A 23,127-nucleotide genomic window follows, 5' to 3' on the forward strand; every position below is an offset into this window, starting at 1 on the left:
TTTTAAGTATTTATTTCATCTTTATTTCATCTTTTTTTTAATTTCTGGTTTGGTGTATGTGTTATAATGTATATCCCCTAGGTCTTGGAGGCATCTCAAAAGGACATTTGAACTGACTGTTGACTAGTGGCTGTTGTGCAGGACTAGTGCCGTTGAGGAGACGAGTTATCTGCTGAAACAAGTACCTTGGGTGTTCGAGGCACTCTGCTGTGTCTCAGACATGCTGCTCTGACTGACTGTTGTAGAGTCGTGCCCCTCCAGCAGGGCAGCTGGAGGCTGGGAGGGATAGTCCAGGTTGTTGCAAATAGCACTAGATGCCTTTGCTTAAGCAACTGGATCACGTCATAGCATCCCTTTACTGTAAGTAGAGTTTAGATACTTTGCTTTCATTCAGACTGCCTTACATGTTGACATGGAGATGTAGGTGTAGGAGTCTTGCCGTTAACCTGTTTCATGTTTAATGTGCTCTGGCAATAAGAACTAATACTTTTCTGAAGTAGCGAAACATGTGAACATGTAACGATATTACAACCCATAAATCAGTAATTTTTCTGAAACATGCCTGAAAGTAACAAATTTTAATTATGCAAATGTATTGGTTTCAGTAGGTATGTAGAAGTGGCCTATAACTTGTGAAAGAGTTAAATATTTAGGATGCTGGAGGGACAGAGTTTCTGGGAACTGGGGGACCACCAGCTCCCGCATTAGCCCTAGCCTGTCGCACATGTTCTTGCACCGTGTGAAGTTTTGCAGCCATGCAATCGTTTAACCTCCCACAGGTACACTTCAGTCTCCTCTGCACTGTTCCCTCCCCTGTCACTGGGCTTGAGTCTGTTCCTGTCTAAGGCTCTGCTAATTCCAGACCCAGCGTGTTCTTTACCAGTGTGACCTGTGACCAGATGTGTAAGCCTAAGGAGCAGGAATTAGTTGGGACTACGCCGGTGTTTCAGTGAAATGCTGTAATATGCCGAATTTGTAGTATCTCTTAGTACTGGCTTGTACATGCTGGTTGATTCTGATGTAATCACCATAGGGCAGCTAGATGATAAGTGAGCAGAAGAGTGGGAGTCTCGCTTGATCCAGCTGAAGATGGATCTTCTGTAGGGCTCTTGTGATGGTGGTTACTGGCACCACCTGGACAGCAACCAGCCATTTGAGGTATTTGATTCCTTGTGTAAGCGTGACCTTATGCCAAGATCCCAATAAATTTTTTTGGGTTTGGTTTGGTTTGTTGTGGGTTTGTTTGAACAATCATGCTGGGACTGCCTCAGCAACACAAGGCTAATCACAGATTTACTAAGGTCAAGTTCTTGTTGTCTCAGTTGTTTCAGCTTGACCCTAGAAATGCCATGTAAAAGTCTGACCAACCAAGGTAATAATGGTGTAACAAACAATAGCCTTTTTGGGGAATTGCAGCTGGGGCAGGGTGGTGGGGTGACTTTCAAATGTTAGCTGGGCACCACTGGAAGGAAAGCAGTGGGGTAATAAAACATTAAAATAACCGTAATGAGACCCAGGACTTAGTCTGAGTTTGCCCTGAGAGACAGAGTGAATGTGTTTGGGCTCAATTCTAACTGTACTAACTGCTCGGGGATGTTGTCTCTACCGGATTCACAGAAGCTGAATTTATCTTCTTTGCAAATAGTTGCCTCGGAGAAACAATGGGATCCTCTTTGGCTATATTTGCAAGACTCTGAATATTGGTTAACTGCTTAGGTGAAGAAACTGTATCTGCCTTCCCCCATGGCACTCCTGAAGAAGCATATACCCTTGACAGAGGGTAATCCCTCTGGTCCCCCTGAGGCACTGAAAAAGTATTGTTAGTCCCTGCCACGTTCATTTCACAGCTAAAAGCAGAACCAGCCATAACGCTGCCAGAGGCCTTCCCATCAGCTTGCTTAGGCCAATGTAATCCTATGCAATAGCATAGCCAGAAGCACAGATGACTTCATCGCTTACCTGTGTTCAGTATACACTTTCCAACTTTTGTTTTGCTCATAACTGCAGCTGTGGTGAATCTTTGGCTGATACGTAGGACCTCTAAGTATATTACTAGCTTGTTGAAATGAGACCGCTGCTGATAGGAGCACTTTGAGGTGGAACTGGGACAAAGTGACCTGAAACTAGCATTAATTTCATTGTCTTGCCAAATGTAACTGTTCTGATAAGGCCTAATACGTGTCTGTAGATGGTAGAATGAGTTACTGTGTAGATTGAATGACACACTGCAGCAGCCCCTTCATGGAAGGAAGGACTGTTCATCGAGGTCCCATCTCTCCCACCATGGAGGACAGCACCTGTGAGGGGGGTCAAGCTGCTCCCAGCTTGTCATGATTTGCTCTACTTATATACACTGTGTCTTGCTAGCAAAGGCTCATAGTGCCTGTGCCTCTGCCCTCCAGAGTCATCCCAGTGCTATAAAGCAACTTGTTGCAAGAGCCCGGCCTCTGGCATGTGATGGCATCTTCCCAGGAGGTGAGAGAGAGGCAGGGAGGGTTGTTAACAGCAGCTGCCATCCCAAAGCATATGGACTCCTCTCACAAGGCCACAACAAAGGGGAGCTGAGCTTTCCAAGAAAAGCAAAGATTGTTTTATTTTCTCTCTTCCTCTGGGAGGATTTTATAAATAGTGTTGTTCTGTTTTCACGTGTTCTCTTACCAGCACATCAGTTTCTGCAAGGAAGGAGTCAGAGGATTTATGGAAAAATTGTGTCCTCTGTTGAGTCTTGCATTCAACTTATGCCTAAAGAACTAGCATATTTTTCAGTCTTTTACAAGGGCTCAACCTTTGGGTCAGCACTGGGAGGAACATAAAGTAAGAGTAGTGTCTTCTAGAGACAATCCTTCATCTGCCTTGGCTGTCTCAAGAGCTGCACTGGGCTCTGACCATATAATCACACCAGCTGGTTCATGCAGTCCACAGTATTTTTAGGCGCCTTTAAATCAAACAGCATTTTCAAATGCTTTAAAACAGAAGGTATTGTATGTATCGATCACCCATTCCATGTGCTACGTACATAGATACCTTTGCACACAGAGGAACCAGGGAGAAAATTCAGTTCTTTGTCACTCTTGCCCTGTTGTGGAGGCTGGCAATTTCTTTGTCACTCTTGCCCTGTTGTGGAGGCTGGCAATTTAATGCTTGTCAGATGATAGGTGAGGCCGTGGCTGATACGTAGCGCTATCACAGTTTACCAAAATATAATGCTTTCCAGCTGCACAGATGAATTCCAAGAGTTTATCACTTTTTTACCTTTAAACGTGTACTTTGACTTAGATAATCTGAAACCAAAGGTAGCTGTTAAGAGATGTGTTTATGAGGTACTATTGCACCTAAATAAATAATGTGATTTTAAAATAGCCTTCAGGGGCCTTTATTTTGTTTCAAGAGACTATGTGGGCTCAGAATATTTCGAGTTTAATATTTTCTGAAGAGTGCGCTGGTTTGGCTGGCACAGAATCCTAGGCCAGCCATGCCAGGCAGGCCATTAGCAGTTTCAAGCCAGCCAGGGCAGCTGACCTGAGTTAGCTACAGGTATAGCCTGTACCATAATGTCGTGGCCATTGTAAAGGGGGAAGGTTTGCTGAAGAGAGAGAACTCCTATGGGGTTCCTGCTGAGGTTCATCCTGCTCCTCTTCTGGTTTTTCCCAAGGACTGCTCTCTGGTCAGTTGTGATGACTGGATATTTATTTGGCTGAGTATAGCTGCATCTCTCTGTTGGTATTGGTGGTGTTTCATTAAATTTGTTTCACTTCTGCCTGTGGGTCTGCTCTCCTTTTTTTCTGATTTTCCTCCCTGGCTGGCAAGGGGTTGTTGGATGATAGAGCGACTGTTATAGTTTAGCCCTGGGTACAGCCTAAATGTAGACAAGAGAAGGCATGGAAATGAGGGCTAAGAATCTATGGCAGGAGTTTATTTTAAATAGTGTGGATCATCACTTGCACTTTTTTTACCTTTTAGCTCCAGGAAAGGAAAGAGCAGAGAGGTAGGAGAGAATGTTATTTCTGCAACTTGTTTAGAGGTAATTCATTATCAGTCCTTGTCCTTAACGTGTTCCCAGCATAAACTTTTCCTCCTCCATGTGAGTGGTGGATTTAGGACCTTTTGAAGCCATGCTTCTTCCCCTTCCCTTCTCCAGCTCCAGAGCCTGCAACAGAAAAAATAAAACAAACAAAAAAAAAAAACAAAAAGGACAAATAAAAGGTTCAGCTCTAGGCACTGTTCTTTTGGATGTGGTCTGGTAAAAAAATGGTTTTGCCAGAAGGTTTACTTGTTTATCTGTATGCTGTAATCACAGTGGGTTCACGTTTGCAGGTCGTACAGCTATGTAAATGTACATATTGTGTGCATCATGCCTACAGTTTTGCACCAACAAGAAGGGAGAGTTGTGAGGTCACTGTCCTGGTTTGGGCTAAACTAGAACTAATTCTGTTTTAATGCTTTAACTTTTCAGTTAAGTCTCTTCTAACTAACTGTACTTTCTGAAACAGTAGCATGTTTTTCCAGACAGTGACTGCTCCCAGCGGTGATAAGGCCTGATATTTATAGTTCATACCAAGGAATGGGATGCCTACAGGCCCTGGCTTATACTTGTTCTTATGGCGACCAAGGTCACTGTTAAGTCTTGTACTCCGTGTTGGGGTGCCGGGAGTGAAAAGGGTCGCAAGCACGAAAAAGGTCGCACCTGCAGGGAGGAGCGAACCGGACAGGTGACCCAAACCTGACCAACAGAGTGTTCCATCCCATAGACGTCATATTCAATATAAAACTGAGGGATCACGAGGGTCAATCTCTCTTCTTCGATGGCCGACATCTGAGGAGGACTCTGTCTGTTCCTGTGTCATCGATCCTGACCCGTGCATCCCTGAATCCAGTGCCTGAGTCCAGCTCCTGCATCTGGTTCCATCTGCTGCCAAGTCCAGCCTGGGACTGCCCCAGTGCCAGCTCTGCAGTGTCGGTGGTGACGTATTGTCATCAGGTTGGGGGGAGTTGGGTTCGGTACTGGTTTTGTATCTATTTGTACATATTGTATATATTTCATTATTTCCTTATTCTTTTCTTTTATTGTTATTGTTTCACTAAAGCTGTTTCAGTTTCCTTTTCCAAACCGCAAAGTCTCTCTCTCCCTTGTTCTCTCTCCGTTTCCCTTTCAGGAAGGGAGAAGGGTTAATAGAGAGCGTCTGTCATTTGTTAGTGGCCGCCTCGGCCTCAAACTGTGACAGTCACAGATGTGGTGAGGGATGATCTCACATCCTCCTTCTTCTTGTGGAAGTGTTAGAGTGCAAGGAGGAGTCCATATCTAAATCCCATAGAAAATTTTCCTGCAAATGTCACTATCCAGTTCTTAATTTGGTACTGTTACTCATCTTTGGGTTTGTTTTTTTTTTAAAAAAACTTTGAAAAAACCCCCGAGACTTTATGCAAATCAGATATATAGCTCTTACTCGAATTTCATGTATTTCAGTGTCTTGTACGCTGTTGTGTGAGCAAATTCAAAGTAGGTACAACATGTTAAACGCAGTGATATTGTCTTCCCTTTCTTAATTTCCTTGTGGGTAAGGAAGAGGCTATTTGAAGTCATATCTATGGCTGTATCAGCCTCAGATCCATGATGTGATCCATCCATGAACTAGGCAGTATTGACAAGCAAATATATTCATTAAAAGATGGGAATCATCTGTAACAGAAGAATAATTAAGCTATAGTTGATAAAAATAATAGCATGATAGTGACATAATAAACAAACAAACAAGGATTTTTCTCACCTTTCCAATCTCTTCCCTTGCTTTCCACAGAAGCAGGTTGTGGAGTGAATTCTACTCTCTGCAATTTTCTTTTGAATGCAGTTTTCAGGCAGTAATTTTCCTCACAGGGATATAATTTCTTACCGTGTTTTCACTACAACTTTTTTTTCTCATTTACCTTTCACATCAAACTTACAGTGCAATGTAGGTAATGACCTGCAACTTTAACTGGACTGTTGGCTACGTGACAACATAGAATAAATCATGTTCTAAGTGGGATCACAGCCTGCAAGACTTATCAGTGAAAAACATCCAGAGTCTTGTTATCATTGTTAGAAGTTCAGCAGTTTACAATGGGGTAATATTTTTCACTCCTCTATGGACAGCTAGTGGCTACAAGATTACAGCTCTGGTTTTTGTGTGTTACATCTGTAGAATTTTGAGGAAAAAAGATTGAAGATTTTAAAGCCAAAATCAGCATTAGCCCTCACTTGGAGAAGAATAGTCTCAAAGTAGACAGACTAAGCAAATAAAAATTTCTCCATTAGTTGGTTCTAATCCGGAGACGTCAAGAGTTCCTCTTTCCAAAATACAGCTTGTGGCACTTCACCTTCTTCGAGGTGGCACTGAGAGGTAAAATGTCAAAGTGCCTTGATAAACATGGTCTCGAATGGAGTGTAACAGGATATTTAATGGTATACTCCTCCAGCCCCCTTCCTTTGCAGGATCTGAGAGATGCTGTGTTGAAAATCTACAGCTCTGAAGAAAAAACTCTGGGAAAAAAAACAGACTGTGGTGGGAACAGGTTACAACCCAAGATACGAAAAATTATCCCAAGGCAAACCCTGAGGTCCTTCCAAACAGCCTGAAGGAGAAAGGTTTTTATTCAAATGGAAAACATGAATGTCAAGTTGATATACTGGAAGTTGAATCAGGCCAAAGGGGGAAAAGCAGAGTTGTAAAAGACAAGTGCTTGTAAATATCTTGAATATGAGAAAATGTAACTGGGCTAAGCAAACAACATTACATCTGCATAAGCCAGCAGCACTTTAAATAGTTCTTGAGAAGGTGGAGGCTTGTGGAGAAGATAAAGAAATTTTAGAGGGGAACAGACAAGACAGAAGTAATGGGAACAGACAAGAGAGAAGTAACAAGCTACCTAGTTGATAATTTTTCTATGCGTACAGAAAAACTGTGTAGATGGTGTAATGCTTTTCAGCTACTGCTCGTGCAAAGCGATTGGAAGGATTTGAGTTCTTTACTCAAACTGAGAGAAAAGAAAATAATATTCTTTGATCCCTGGCCTTCTCAAGTTCTTGTGGGGTTTCTTTTTTCACACAAATATGAATTAAATACATGGATAACTGTGACCACAAGCATATTTTACTGTAAGGCAGGAAATGCAAGGAGATGGCTCCACAGTGTTGTGTGAAACGGAGAGTTCAATGCTCAGCCCTAGCCAAAGTAAGTGGCTAGACTGTGTTAAAAGAGATAGTTTTAGGCCTAATTCAGAGGTGATCTCATTGTCATATTATTGGTTTTGTCACATTTCTTAGGCCAGGCGTATTTTACAACATTTAATGCTTATTTTTAACACTCTCAGTTTCCTCTTACCCTAGTGGATTTTAATATTTTCAGTTCTTGAAAAATGTGTAGACGTGGCGCTAGCATGTAGATGTGCCACTTTGGGACATGGTTTAGTGGGCATGGTGGTGTTGGGTTGACGGTTGGACTTGATGATCTTAGAGGTCTTTTGCAACCTTAATGTTATGGAAAAAAGTCATTATAGTTTTTAAAAAGCTGTTTCACAGTTGGTGGTTGAATTTATGGGCATGATGTTCTCAGATTCTCCCTTCAAAATTTAACACAATCCTGTGAATCATACATCTTTCAGTTTGGTTACGAATTTGATCTCTCAGTAAAAGCAGAATCTATGAAAAATGGGTTATAATGCAGCACTAATCAAATCCTCATACTCAAAAGGAAGATACTATCTTTGAAACTAGAACAGAGGAATCCTGTGCTCAGACTGTTAGCCTGCTTTTCTTAAATAGCTGATATTATTCTATATTTTGTATATTTTGAGAACTCTGACCCTCATTGACTAGTAATGTACTGGATCAGCGTCTAGCAAAAAATATGACAAAAATTATCTTTTCTAGACTACCTCCTGTCCTGGTTCTCACACGTCCCTTACAAAAGTGTTACTCAAGATCCATTCCCTTCCCTATGAGCTTAACTTTGTGAAATGACTTTGTATCTAGAGACTGAAATATATTAGGGTGATCAAGCACATTCTCTTTAGCTGGACTAGCTTGTTTTCTAGGGTTTTTTATCCATTTGAACGCAGCAAGGAAATGAATATTTACTGACATACCCTCTGGAGCGCACGAGTCATGGAGCAAGTGCTGGCAGCTAGCCCACAGCCAAGTCACTGACATTTATGTTAGCTACTTTGCTTTACCAGATGAAAAGTAACACATAAATGCAAGTTAAAATGTGCGAAAATTCAGAATTTCTTTCACCAAATGGTAAACCTATTTGATTGACCATTCCATATCCTTTGCTGAGGAAAATTAGCCCGATCCTCCTTGTGACTGCCTATACACTTTGCTATGGCAACTTCTCCTTCTCACGTACTACTCACATCATGTGAAAGCATGTAATTCCCACTGTGCAGCATACACATTTGGGGTGGTTTGGCTTTAACACTGCCTCCATCCAAAACTTCTCAGGCTTCAGTTTCACCCTGTTAATTTTTCTGCAGTGTAAAACACAGCAAATTCTTCTCTCTTTCTAGCTAGAAAACTCTGGGGACAACATAAACAAATGGCTATCAGAGAGAAAACTGTCTCTCAAAGAAATTAAAAATGTAGCTTCAAATTAACAGCACTTGTTTAAGCATCTTTGCTGGAATCCTGGTATGTTAGTGGGGATACACAAACAAAGCTGGCCAAACACTCCATCTTCCAAAGACAAATCCATTTCATGGTGTTTTAGAATTGTTGCGGCAACCTAAAATCCCCCTGCTGCTTTGCTGAACTCGGATACAAGACACACGTGTAAAACCCGTTCAGTTGTGAATTACAGGAGTGAAAGAAAGAGGGAGACAGAGTATGCCAGTGACAGAAATCCTGTAGGAGCGAGCGGACAGTATCCATGAGAAATGTCTGCATTCAGCCTTCCACACTGACTGTGGCCCTCAGGTAACTTTTGAGAAGTTCTCTAATAACTCGGGCATCATGTATCTTTGGCATTGAGTTTGTGCAACCAGAGTCAATACTAAACGTTATTGGTATGCAACAGTACCCGAGGCATGTCTAAAATAAAGGAATGCCTTACAAACCTTCCCCGCCCCCCCTCCCCCCCCTCAGTTGGTGGGCAACAATCCATTCCTATGCAGATTCCCAAAACGAGTGTTGCAGTGGTCTAATCTATTTTGCTTTTTTTTTGCTATGACGTGATGAATGTATTTTGCAGTAACTTCTATGAAGCTTATTGTAGGATTCCATGTGCCTAGTTTAGGCATTTACTCTACGTTTTAATTTTACAGTATAGGTAGGCAAGAGACCTGTCCATTGTCTGTACAGAGAACTTGAGAGCTACACCAGTTTGCTGTCACTGTAGAGGCTTGTGGAAGAACTATAATTAGTTTGCACAGAAATGTATTGGTGCAAAGTACCAGAGGAAACAACCAGAGAAGGACATAAGATATTAATAGCACAGAGAACATTGGTTTTGTTTAAACCATATGATAAACAATACATTTCCTTTCCCAGTCTTCCAGTGAACTTCGTACAACCACACCTACAATATAAGTATATGTTAGGTACTTGGATCCCAAGGTTAATTATTAATATTGCAATGGACTATTTATCCTGAAAAAGATAGTATACGTGAAACCTACATTCAGTTAGCTCCAGATAGACTGTAGTTCTGTGTTACTGACAAGCAGGGACAAACCCTAACTTCAGGATGATGATGTTTTACAGTTTCCTTAGGATTCATATGCTTTCCCCACTCACTACCTGCCCAAAGGCCAAATGCATTTACATGCTGGATTTTTTCACTGGAAAATATCACATCTTGCCCTAACTCACACCTTGTCGGCTCTCCAGCTTGTTCACAAAGCTGATGTGGGATCCTAGCTGTTACTCTTTGGATTCTTCAGAGCAATGTGCCAGGGGCTGGAACATCTGGTGGAACACTTCTCTGTCTAGTTTTGGGATCAATAAACATTGTCTTTCATTATTATTAAACACTTAGAATAGAAACTGCAATGACAAAATACTGGAGACATGCCTGTTGGAGCAGAAAGCAAAGCAGAACACGCCTAATCTTTTACCGTAAGAGTTTGCCTGGTTGGAGCAGAAAGCAAAGCAGAACACACCTAATCTTTTACCGTAAGGGTTTCTTCTGTGGTGAAAAAATCTCAGCCCTTCTCCTCTTTCTGGCTCATTCACCTGCTGACCAACCTGACTGATCGGTTATGCAAGTTCAGGGACAACCTGGGGAATTGATCCGGGTTAAGAAGTAATCTTACACAAAACACAACACAGAACCGGGGAACAAAATGTTCTTTGTGACGTTGCTGGAGTGCAGGTTTCAGTGAGAAATGTCTCGGGCGTGATTGTATTTCAGTTATAGAATACCTCACAGAAAAACTTAACATGAACACGTACACGTGATTAACCCAAGTAGCTCATTCCAGCCTCATGGCTGAGACCAGGTTGAACCGGTCTGATTAACCACTTTAGTGGAGTAGTGGATTCAGGCTATTCTTTGGAACTGCTGTCCCTCTTAGCTTGGAGATAAAAACCAATTTGGGCAAAAGTTCAGTGCAAGCTGAGAAAAAACCCAAAAATCTAGCAAAAAGCAAAAGATTTTATTCACTTCTGCTCCTCTCCAATTGTCCTCAATAATGCTGTTGATAAAAAAAAGAGGAACAGAAATAAAAATGAGCTTTTAAATAATTTAAAAAATCTTTCTGGACTGCTTTCACTTTTTTTTTTGCGAGGTATATTAGTTCTCTAATCTCTGTCTGAGTTAAAGATAAACAGATATTGAAAGCAAGCCAACCAGCACAGCGTTCATGGGTTCACATCTTAAGGAAACACAAGAGCTCACGTGTCTCTAGAATTACTCACATTCATCGAGCTGGGAAGTAGTAGCACACATTTCCGTGGGCACTGAACGGAGAGCAGAGGAGGTAAGTATGCCTGAAATTATTAAAAGAGTAGATCTCTACTCTTCAAAGAGTAGTTACGTAACCCTCCTTTTAGACGATTTTGGCATGTACTGTGAGAAAGAGATGCAGAGAACTAGGGGGTAGAGCTGGTCTGTGCTTGAGGACGGCTGTCCAGAGCAAGGTTACCTCGGTGCTGGTGTGGAAACTGGAGTCTCACATGGGCTTTTCTGTATCACTCGACAAAGAAACTGGAGTTGTAGCTGTGAGATAATTAACTAATCAGAGTAAAAGTGTGTGGTTACCGTGGATTTAGGAGATTAACTGGCAGACACCTGTGTGTCTGCATTTGGAGACAGATTTTTGAGATGTGTTTCTGAGATGTGTATCTGGCTGGTACGAGCACACCTAAATGTTTAGCCTTTCTCCCATCATATACACTAGAACATGAATAGGCTTTCCAGGAAATGGGGCAAGGCTTTTTTTCCATTGTATATTTTTTCACGGTATATTCATATATCTGTAAGAAACAAGCAGTGCAATAACGGTTGTCCTGAAGTGATATAAAAACTCTTGGTTTTGACAGAACAAGATCAAGAAGGTTTCTGTATAATGTGTCCCCTTTCTGTTTCCCACAAATTCCTTGCCCTTTCTCCCGTATCAGTAGCATTTTTTCACTCATTCTCCATACCTTTGCATTCTAAAGATTTCTCCAGCTTTGTTATCACAATGTCAATTTAAAAGTGTACCAACTCCTTGGTTTCTACATGTGGGTTTTTCTCCATTTAGAGCTCTGATTCTTTGGGGGTTGTTTCGGTCAGTGAAGCGCAGGCTTCACCTCGAGGCTGAAGTACCAAGAAGGCTTCAGAGCAGGTGGTGCCTGTTGCCATGAGGTGAGGCAGGCAGCCCCTCACAGCACACAGCGGTGGTTCCCCTCCCTGCTCTTGCTGCCCTGGCCGTGGCCCACACCACCGGCATGGCCACACTACTTTGCCCGCGCGTCTTTGGCAGTAGACCTGAGCTTGTGCATCCCCCAAAGCAAAGGATTTTTTGTTGTTTGATGATACCAAGTGTGGGTGTTAATAGATCTCACAAAACAAAGGCGTGTGTTTGTCTTAAAAGTTGGTAGCACTGCACGCCCAAGTTGTTGCATAGATCAGGGTCTGCCACAGCCATTGCCAAGTCTGACAGCCGTCTGTGTGTCCTCCTGCAGCCGCTGGAAGTAACCTGGCCCTGTCTGCCTGGGGCAGGGTGGGCAGACGGGTGTTCCTAGTCATGGCAGTGGCCGCCGCTGCGCCCCTTCCCCTGCCCTGCCGAGCAGCCATGCCAGCAGCGATCCCCAGGTGCTCTCCTGGGGATCCGAGTGGGCACCTGAGTGGGAGGGCAGGTCCTTGGCCACATGGGTCCAAGGGCAATGCTCCTGCCAAAGCATCCGGCCAGGGCAGTTCACAGACCTGGAAGGCAAAGTGAAGGCAGAACACGAACTGGAGAGAAGCTAATGAGGACAGGTGGGATTGGCGGCCTCATTTCCAAGGACTGCCTGTTGTAGTGAATTCAGATCACTTTGGCAGGATTGTGTCTTCCGCAATCATCTAGTTTGACAAACCTGGGCAAGGGTGATAACCCAACCGCTGTTGGTGACAGCCAGATTGTGAAGCAGTGGCAAACGCAACAGGCCAAGAGGGCATGGGGAAGGGTCGCAATGCAAGGGGAAGGCAGGGGACAGAAACCCAGGTAAAATTCCAGATAGGAAAGTCTCCCCGAATATATTTTATATAAGACAATGCTTACGATATCCAGGTCTGGAAGTGAACTTGCTTGCCATTTCTGTCAAGGCTTGTACATTGTCTAATAAATCATGTACAGAGCAGGGAGGGAGAAACCAGGATGTTAAGCTCATTGAAATTCATGGATGTGTATCGTTCAGCTCAAAGACTGCAGAAGAGGCACAGACCGAAACCCTCAAACCTAGATACTCCGTTTGGCTCTGTCTTAGCTCTCTCTTCAGTGTCTCTTACTCTTCCTGTATCTCCCCCAGTGTCTGCTCTTCCCTAGTCACCGCAACAATGATGATTAATGTCTTTTTCTGGCAAATATACAGCAATGGTGTTAATGAGACATAAAACAACAATCTCATAAAACCAGTGGGGGTGTTTCAGAAAATAATACACCTTCATGATTACCTGTCCTAGTTTACAGAAATTATACTTACTGTGGGAGACACATTAGTAATGAGATAGAGAATAGGTAGAAGGAGACAGAAATTGTAATTTTGAACACAGTTTCAGTCACAAAATTCAGAATGAGAGCTCGGTAGTTAAGCTCTGTTCAAGAACCTACTGACATCCTGAAGAAAACTCTATAGTCACTCAGATCCTAGAGGAAGCCTGACAAATTATTTTTTCATAGGTTGCCTTTAGTTACATTAGTTTTTACATGCATGTAGCATACACTTGTATATGACTCAAGCAGATTGTTATACACTTTTTTTTTTTCATTAGAAATGTGTCCTGAGTAACATTCTTGTGAAAATCTGAAAGCTAAATTTCAGTGTATTTTGCTAAAATTTGCCAGCACTGAATTCTTTGTTTGAATTGTTTGTTTGTTTCTGTGAGATGATAACCAAAGAAAAACTTAGTATTTTCTTCTTGCAGGTAATTTGCCTATAAGGACAACAGATTAACAATGGAACCATCAAAAGAATATCTATTCAAATACAAAGGGTTTTATTTTAGTGTAATTACATCACCTGAGTATGTAGCTTCCCTGGAGGATTTTGAAATCAAAGATAGTGACGTATTTCTAGTTACTTACCCAAAATCAGGTAAGAATGGAATTCTTTCTAAAGCGGGGGAAAATCTGCCTTTATTCAGCCATCTAATTGCGGAAGTACCTAGGGTGGTTAGCTTTGCTTTTAGACCTGAATCATCGCTGAGTCTACGTGGTGTAGCACTAAATACAAACCCTGCACAACTATGGCCTCAACAACCAGACACAAGGTTCCTGCTCATGTCCAGCCAAATTGGTCTACCTCGTTCTTGGACTCAAGTCTTGTAGGTGTACTCAGAGCAAGCTACACACAAACCAACTGACTAAAACACATACATAGTTTTAGTAGGGATGGGTGCATGAGTGTTGGAGATGATTGTGGAATATCTGGAATGATTTGTAGGTTCACATGGAAGGTAAGCTTGGGGTTGCTGCATCCAAATTACAACCAAGCAGGAGATCAGAGCAAGTGTGAGTCAGTGATATATGGCTCCACTCAAAGATAAAGAAGTACTATTTACCTACATAGCAATACAGGACACTAGTGTGATGAATTCTGCATTCCTATTTCTGAAGCAAATGCAACTGAGCAACTACTCTGCTTCACTGTCATTTTACATGAAATCTAAAGCCTTGAGATGCCTAGACCTGTATGTTTCCATACAGGTTCACTTTATGATCTATTACTGGTCTACCCATTTTTCAAGACTGCATTTCTTTAGTGATTGGTAGTTAATGACTTAATCATGCATTAAGCAGTGATTTATGACTATGGCCTTGACATCTCTGGTACCAATCTGTGCTTGTACCTTCAAGGCCTCTGCTATCTTCTGTTTGTACCCTTGGGAACCTCTGCTGTTATCCTTGGGTTTTCTTCAGCAGCCTTCAAATAACATAACCAGTGTTTTGTTAGCATGTCCTTTTCCTAGGGTCGCTGAACATCTTGCTGGAATTCACTACTCCCTCTGGTATTCAGTGAAGAACCTGAGGCAGAAAGACATTCTTGAGCGAAGCCCAGGAGTGGCAGGGAGCACCAGGTGTGGCTGTGGTGAAGTCAGATATGATATGAAAAGCCTGTGTATGGGTCGTGGGCAACAGAGTGAGGGGACAGGGAGCCCAGGCGACGCTGGCTCATCATCGGGCAGCACTGGGGTGAGATGTCCAAGTAAAGCAGAGAAGGATGATGAAAAGGCAGTATTTAAGGGGTAAAGATGTTACAGCACTGAGATAAGCACATCTTTGGAAGTAGGAGTTTCGGGTTGCAAAGTGATGGGCTACCCTGGGACAGGAAATAGTTGGAAGAGGATTTTGAGTTATAAACTGCACAGAATGTCACCTCTTTCTCATTCATACCTTTTCCTCTATCCTCTCTCACCATCCTCGTTCTTCCTCACTAGTTATCAGTCTAAGGTACCCTCCAATCCTTCTGTTGAATCTCATAACACAGCAGAAAAATTGTCCAGGTTGATTATGCCAAGCAGAGCAAGACAGTCAACGCAGCTGTGAAATCACTGTCTATTGCTCCTCTGAATCTTAGGGCTATTTCTTTTTCTTGCCAGTGACTTTAAATCTACAACATGTATACAGTCTAATCTCCAGAACCAAGAGCTTCCTTCCCAGGCGAGGTCTTAAAAACTAGGCTTCAGTTTCAGATGCCTTCCTTTCTCTGTGCTTGTTCAGGGTAACCTACAGCAATAATTCAGCGTTCTTCTGCATTGATCTGGATTCTCTCAAGTGTCCATCTTTACTGGCCTATGGTATAAAAGGGAAAAGTAACCAGTGCTGCTGTCCTGGTTTTGGCTGGAATAAAGTTCATTTTCTTCCTAGTAGCTGGTACAATGCTGTATTTTAGATTTAGAATGACAATAATGTTGATCACACACTGATGGTTTAGGTGTTGCTGAGCCATGTTTGTACTAAGACGAGGACTTTTCAGTTTCTCATTCTGCCCTGCCAGTGGAGGCTGGGAGTGCACAAGAAACTGGGCAGGGATAGAGCAAGGACAGCTGGCCCAAATGAGCCAAAGGGATATTCCATACCATATGATGTCATACCCTGTATATAAACCGGGGGGAGTTGGCTGAGAGGGGTGAATTGTTGCTTGGGGATGGTCTGGGCATCAGTCAGTGGGTGGTGAGCAATTGCATTGTGCATCACTTGTCTTTTAGTAGGGTTTATTTCTCTCTCTTTTTACTATATTAATTTTCATGACTATTATTATTTATTATTTTCTTTTAAATATTATTAGTTATTAAACTGCTCTTCTCTCAGTCCACAAGTTTTACTTTTTTTTCTCACCTCTCCTCCCCATCCCACTGGGTGAAGGGAGTGAGCGAGTGGCTGCATGGTGCTTAGTTGCTAGCTGGGGTTAACCCACGACAGCAAGTATAGTGCTGAGAAGGACAGAGGACCTGGAGTTAAAACAGTTCTGCTCATTGCCCAAGTGGGCTAATCATTCGGGATTCCTCTCCCACCATTACCAGCTGGCACATGAACACATACTGGCATGGCAGTCAGCCACCTCCTGCCTTTTAGATTATCCTTTGCCAGCAGCTGGGACCCAGGAGTCAGATCTTCCCCAAGGAACTTTAGAGGCCCTCTGGCCTCAAGCATTGGCTTTGTGGGGCTCATTTGTGCTTTACAAACGTGGTGTTATCAGCTGTTTGATTGAAGACATCTCACAACACTTTGCAGAGTCTGGAACCAAAGGTTTTTTCCAGATCCGCTCAGTACTTCTAGTTGCATGGGCCACAGAGATGCAGCACTTCATGTTGCCACAAGAGGGTGAGGACAGGCATACTTTGTGGAAGTTAAGCTTACTGAGTGAAGGAACTGAAGATTTAGTTACTGGCCATGGCTTTTCCACAGGGACAAAACAAAAATATGCTGCTTCTGTACTCAACAGTCACCAAGACAACGTTTGCTTTCTTCAGTATGTGAAGTTGTATTTATATTCACAAAGCGAAACTCATTATAGCTGTGCAGAGCCTCAATTTATGACAATATACTATCTTTCATTTAAAAAAATAATCAAGCAAGGTTCAAATAAAAATGTTTCCTTCTCAGGAACTGTGTGGACTCAGAACATTTTGAGCTTAATAGTTCATGAAGGACACCGTAATGGAACAGAAAATGTGGACAACATGGAAAGAATCCCATGGCTGGAATACAAATCAACCGATAAGGATTATGCAAATTTTCCTTTGCCTCGTATTTTTGCCAGCCACCTGCCTTACTACTTGGTTCCAAGAGACCTGAGAAATAAAAGAGGACGTGTAAGTGATGTTATTTTTACACTTTTCTTAAAACTAATCATGGCAGTTTGCCTCAGTGAATTGGTGCAAATCCTACCTTTTTCCTCTCTCAGTTCCTCATGTCTCAGTATAAATATCACACGCTTTGTGTATGCAGGGGGTCAGGGACCTTCTAAAGCTCATTTCTTCTGTTTCTTTTTTTCCCAATCTCTCAGCCTCAACACCGTTGGAGAGAGGGGTGATGCATCTCAGGAAGATCTGCCAGGGTCAAAAACTTGCAGATTTTCCCCTTGTGAAAATGTCTGATTCCAGAAAAGTTATAAGTCTGAAAAACAGTCTCCCACACTGAAATCATGAGTACGATGGCACTACAGTCAGTAGAGAGGGAATCACAGAATCACAGAATGTTAGGGTTTGGAAGGGACCTCGAAAGATCATCTACTCCAACCCCCCTGCCAGAGCAGGACCACCTAGAGTAGATCACACAGGAACACTTCCAGGTGGGTTTTGAATGTCTCCAGAGAAGGAGACTCCACAACCTCTCTGGGCAGCCTGTTCCAGTGCTCTGTCACCCTCACAGTGAAAAAGTTTTTCCTTATGACTGCCTTTTCTTGCTCCCCCGTGCTGCGAGTTTCTGAATAGGACTCTCCATCATGAACTGTGCCGTAGCCCAGGGCCTGTCTCTCATGGGAAATGACTCCTTAGAGACAGGTGTAACCAGGCTACTGCAGTAAGGGTCACTGACAGAACATGGACATACGGACCTGCAAGTCTGAAGATGTGTACGGGATGTACACTTCTAACAGCACACCGGGAATTGCCTTAGCTGCCTTAGATTGATTTGTTCCTTTGCTCCCTGGCAAAGGATCACGTACTCTTGCTGGTCTTTCTTATAGTGGTTCCAATGACTTCTGCCCCTTCCATCCTTGTTTCTGATGTAGGGCTTCCCATGGCTGAGCAAGCGGAGAGCTGTGGCAGAGCTCTGCCCGCAGTGCTGCTGTTACCTCCTTCACTGATACAGGTGTAATGGGAAACTGCAAGGTGCTCACCATTTTATTCACAGTACCAGTGAGGGTTGGAAGAGAAAGCTCATATGCAGAAGATTTGAAATCCAAATGATGCCCAACAAAGAATGGGAAAACTGCCCAATCACACTGAGCATGCATGTCAGAAAACAAGGACCTTTTCCACCTCTGCTTGAACATGTCACCCAGGTTGTTCATATTTTGTACCAAACCATAGAACAACTTTTTCTGTGATTTCTCTGACTGCAGGTCAGAGCTTTTGAGCTAGGCGTTTACTGTGTTTTTCCACAATCCATTTAGGAATCCTTGTTTTATATACCTTGGAAATAATGGGTTTGGTTTTGTTAATCAGATTAATTTTCAATTAAGCAGGAATCAAAAGCAGTCATTTTACCCAGTTAGAAAGGCAGTCCAAGAGCGTGATTCTGCTGTCCCTCCCTGCAAACATTTGTAACCTTGTAAGGGCAACATGGCAGGCTCTATCTTCTCACCCTAATTAGACACCAAGCGTTAGGGAGCAGAAACTTAGTAGAAGCTGGCACATGCTGCCAGCTGAAAGGCAGAGGGCTGACCATTTCACTGGTGGTGCATGGTCTGTGCCTGAGGCAGCAGCTCTCCTGTGGTCAGGAGTCAGCAGGAGCCAAAATAACCCCTGCCCTTAACAGCTCCTTCTTTTAAGATGCCAGGGCTCCCTCTAGACCAGCACTGCAGGCCAGGAGTTGAGGTCACAGAGTCCTGATGCCATTAACATTATCAAAGCTGGGATTTACAAGAAATTCTTCTTAATTTCATCATGATTGTACACAGAAATGTGAAGCTGAATCAACCTAACAATGTTCTATGTTATTGTTATTGCAACCTGACTGCCTTGCACAAGTGAACAGTATCACTGAAGCCTGTAACACTGATCTTGTGAAGAGAGGGAGAGTTAGCCGCAGGCACTGAATGACTGCAACTACAGAAACATCACCACCTATAAACAAATCGACAGCACTATGTTATCCGGAATTTACCTAATGTCATTGTCACCTTCAAACTGTTTTCAGACATTTTTAGTGGGACCTGTATGGAAAAATGCACTGATGCTCACGGTAATGGAGTCCTTTACTATCTCTAAGACCAGTCTTCTTACTGTTTTGCAGGTTATTTATGTTACCAGGAACCCTAAGGATGTTATGGTTTCTTACTACCACTTTTCCAAATTCATGTCCACAGTAGAGGAAGTACCAGATTTTAATATTTTTATGGAGAGATTTTTAGCTGGCAAAGGTAGGATATCTGTTTTACTAAGGAGCCCAATTCCTATTCCATGACCTTAGATTGAATGCAGATTAATTATATCAATAAATATCAATTACCAGAATCCTCAGCTATGCTGTAACCTGAATCCAAAGCTTCCGAAGCTGTCTGAGCTTGACAACATTTTCTGATGAAAGCTGGTCCAAAGGGAGTAGTGTAGACATGGCTTTGCTGCTCCCCAACAACATGCAAGGTGCTGATCTTATCTGAATTGGATGCTGATTCAGAATATAACTGTTATGACTGAAAATCTCTTAACTTTCTGTACTTTGTTAGTGGAGCTGAACCCATAAGAACAGACACCGTACGACAAGGACAGAGAAGTAGCTTTTTGCTTCTGCCAGCATCAGTTCAGATTACTAGAAACAAAAGGGCATTTGCCATGTTAGCTCAGAGAATAGTCACAAGGACTGTGAGCATGCATCCCCCAAATTAGCAAAAAATAGCATTTAAAAAAACCCTTTCAAGGACCTAAGTGATAATTTTATTGTTTTACTGCTAGCTGTTAATAGTATTTCTCTTTATTTTTTTGTTTTGATAATTTCCCTTGCAAAGTACTTGCCAGTTCGTGGATGGATCATGTTGCAGGCTGGTACAGTCATGCAGAGGATTTCAATATACTCTTCCTTACTTATGAAGAAATGAAAAAGGTGAGGTCAATTAGTATCACTGTATTCAAGATATTAACTTCCTATACTGAGTGTATTTTCAGAAAGCTCTTTATAATTACACTTTACATTGGAAAGTGCCTAATCCATCCTGGAGTCAATTGAGACTTCTGAGAGGAGGAAGCCATTTGTCTCATTGGTTCAAGGTCTTATCAATTACTAGACACTTATTAGGTAAAACACTTTCCAATATGACAGAAGTTATCTTCACTGCCAGTCCAAAAAACCCTTTCTGAAGTAGTACAGAACAAGACTTCCACAAGTATCTGCAACAGGAATGTTGTGCTCATAAGGACAGTTCCACTAAAGGTGGAAGAGGTGCTTAAGAGCCAGGCTTTAAAGCACTTGAGAAGCTCTGAAATTGCTAAGTCTCCTGCTTGGTGGCTGCCCACACCTTTGTGCGACTTCTCGTTTCTCCAAGGTGGCTGCCCCTCTCCTTGCAGACAAGCCCTGGAGCGCCCCAGCCACTGCACTGTTCCCTCAGGCTTCAGAGCCTGGGCTGGCTCAGGTCGAGTCCCTTGCTAGGACAACAAGACTGACAAAACCCCTGTGGGTTGAGTGCCTTCATGGTTACAGGCGTGATTCCAGGGGTGACTTTGCCAGGACACCTAATGCAAGATGCAGCCTGGGTTTGCAGCGTGGGGAGCAGAACACAGAATTCCCCATCTCCAAGGGCACAGTGCTGCAGTGAGCTACAGCATCACTGTTCTCCAGTATTCAAATGATGCAAGCAAACTATGCTCACACAAAAATGGCCAGTTTTGCACCCAAATGTATGTCCTTTATTGTCCTGTATTCCACTACCGTATGCATTTAGTTCTTTGCATGACCAAGACTCTTCAAAGTAACATTATTGCAGGATCTCAGAAGTGCCGTGCTGAAGATCTGCAACTTCCTAGGCAGGAAGCTGAGTGAAGAGGAATTAGACAGTGTTGTACAACAGGCTACGTTTGAGAACATGAGAAAAGATCCCAGGGCAAATTATGAGAACCTGCCAGATGACATCGCAGCGAAAGACAAGGGCAGTTTTCTACGAAAAGGTAAATTGGAAGCGGTCCAATGCAACAACTATTTAATCCCACACTTCCTGGTGAGATGGACCAAGGGTTTCCGGTCTCAGCTGGAATGCCCCGTTTGCAGAGGGGGAGCTCATGTTAGTGGCAAATTAAATTTATAAAAGCAGTTTATTGCTGTGGCATCAGTGATTTTACTGTATTTTTATAAGGATAATAAAAAGGTAGTGTTTTACTGATTTTAAGGTTGTAACAGGCCTGTCAGATACAGGAAAGGATATAACGGTTGTACCGAGCCAGGGGCAACATAACACTTCTTTTTACTGTTTCTTACTTTTCAAGGTAAGAGTCGCCTTGTGTGAGCATAGACCTTCTTGACCAACTACGCTCCAAGTCCATACATGGCATTCCTGGGCATTGCTAAGATGTCCTAACGCTCAGTGTAGGAGACCTTCAGGGATTAAAGAAAGTGGTACACTGAAAGAAAAATAAGAGGTGTTGATTTTAATTTCCTCTTTGATCTCAAAGAAACCAGCAAAACACCAGAACAAATGAGCCAAATAACTTTATGAGGAGTCAGGATGATGGCTCACAGCACCTAGCTTTGGAGGCCGCTTCTCACAAGAGTACACAGTCTCACTCAGCAGGCCAGCCACTGGGAGATGCTGAGGAAGCCACGAATTGCTTCCCAAGACTACCACTCACCATTTGCAGAGGGCTTTGGAAGGGTACACTTTTTGCTTCTCACCTCCCTTTGCTGCCTCTTTCCTCAGGCACTGTTGGAGACTGGAAAAACATCATGACAGTGGCACAGAATGAAAGGTTTGACAAAGAGCTTGAAGAGAAAATTAAGACCCTGCCCATCAAATTCATGTGGGATATTAATGATGAAATGTAGGCTGGTTCTGAGTTCATCATCCTTTGGTGTTTATACTGGACGGACATATCTGAAGTTGTGGAAGAAGAAAACGTATCCATTTTCAGCTGTTATAGAAGTAGTAACGATGACAACTCCATCGCAAAATGTGAGTTGTCTGAGGAAGCTATTCAATTCCACCAGTTTCCTGTCTGTAATTTTACAAGGTATTTTAATTAACTTTCTTAGCAAATGGACTTCCTTTCTTCATATTTCCTTTTTCTTTAATTGGCTTTAGTAATACCAGAGTTGTAGACAACCAAGTAAAGATAGACTGGTGTTGCTAAAAACTTTCTGAAAAATGTTTCACTTGTGCACTTTGTGAGGTTTCTTGTGGCAGAATCTTCAATGTCCAGAATAGGAAAAAGATTGACCAGCTGTGGTATGATTATGCTTTGGTATGTTTGAATTCCTATTTCCTTGGTAAACACCGCTACTCAAGCATTTGCTATTAAAGTGTCCTTTATGTTGCATTCTCTGGTGTCACCTATTGACTGAAACACTTCATTGCATTCTCTGTTATGGTTCTCAAGGACATGTTTGACAATCTGCTACCTGAAATATTGAGAAAAAACACAAACCATAGTTACAGCGGTTTTGAAGTGAATGTCCGCTCTATCATACCCAATGATCTGCTAGAGCTACTGACGCAAAAAAACTACCAGCTGTCTATGACTGTGTCCTTCCTCATATATTCATTGACTCACTATCGTGGTTTAACCTGTCCATGACTCCACGCAGCAGCTTGCCCAGGGGCTTCCCATGAAAAGATCATAATGGAGACATACCTCAAGATTATTTTTTTTTCTATCAACAACTCAAAAAATACTTTACCTGCTTTTTCCTGGACAGAATTACTCCATGCACTACATAGTTAGCTGCTTCTACTAGGCAAAGGTGGCCTCATGTAATTAGCCTACAAGACGAACCTTTCCATGTCCTTCAACTGTACAGCCAGATCATCTTTCCTTCTGGAACTTTGTATCCCTGATACCAAGAAAACGTTACCAAAAAACCCCTTATGCCACTTACGTAACTGCTGCATCCCCTGATCTCTGAGTCTGAACCTCCCACAAACTGCTGACCTTTTCCGTCTGTACATATTTACCCTGCCCAAAGAAAGGGTAAAACTAGTTCAAAGCCAGAAGCCTAGTGCACGTCTTTTGCTGCGTTTGCCTCAAGTACAAACAGAACTCCTGATTACACATAGGACCTTGATCTTTACTCCTTTTCCAATGGCAGGAAGTCCAGCAC

General features: G+C 42.6%; 1 protein-coding gene across 1 annotated transcript; it reads left to right on the forward strand.

The window, feature by feature from the left end:
* The first annotated feature begins 13,605 nt into the window (after positions 1-13,605).
* On the forward strand, positions 13,606-21,855 carry LOC104344388 (amine sulfotransferase). The gene is made up of 6 exons (XM_009948509.2): positions 13,606-13,753; positions 16,765-16,973; positions 19,120-19,246; positions 19,832-19,926; positions 20,804-20,984; positions 21,731-21,855. The coding sequence occupies exons 1-6, from the start codon at positions 13,615-13,617 to the stop codon at positions 21,853-21,855; spliced, it is 876 nt and encodes a 291-aa protein (XP_009946811.1). The 5' UTR covers positions 13,606-13,614.
* Positions 21,856-23,127: the final 1,272 nt, after the last annotated feature.

Source organism: Leptosomus discolor, chromosome 2 (genome assembly GCF_034619465.1).
Source record: "Leptosomus discolor isolate bLepDis1 chromosome 2, bLepDis1.hap2, whole genome shotgun sequence".
NCBI lineage: Eukaryota > Metazoa > Chordata > Aves > Leptosomiformes > Leptosomidae > Leptosomus > Leptosomus discolor.

Coding starts and splice junctions, on each gene's coding strand:
- LOC104344388 (XM_009948509.2), top strand. CDS start 13,615: ATGGAACCATCAAAAGAATATCTATTCAAATACAAAGGGTTTTATTTT. Junction 16,974..19,119: donor TGAGAAATAAAAGAGGACGT/GTAAGTGATGTT, acceptor ACTGTTTTGCAG/GTTATTTATGTTACCAGGAA. Junction 19,927..20,803: donor CTTATGAAGAAATGAAAAAG/GTGAGGTCAATT, acceptor ACATTATTGCAG/GATCTCAGAAGTGCCGTGCT.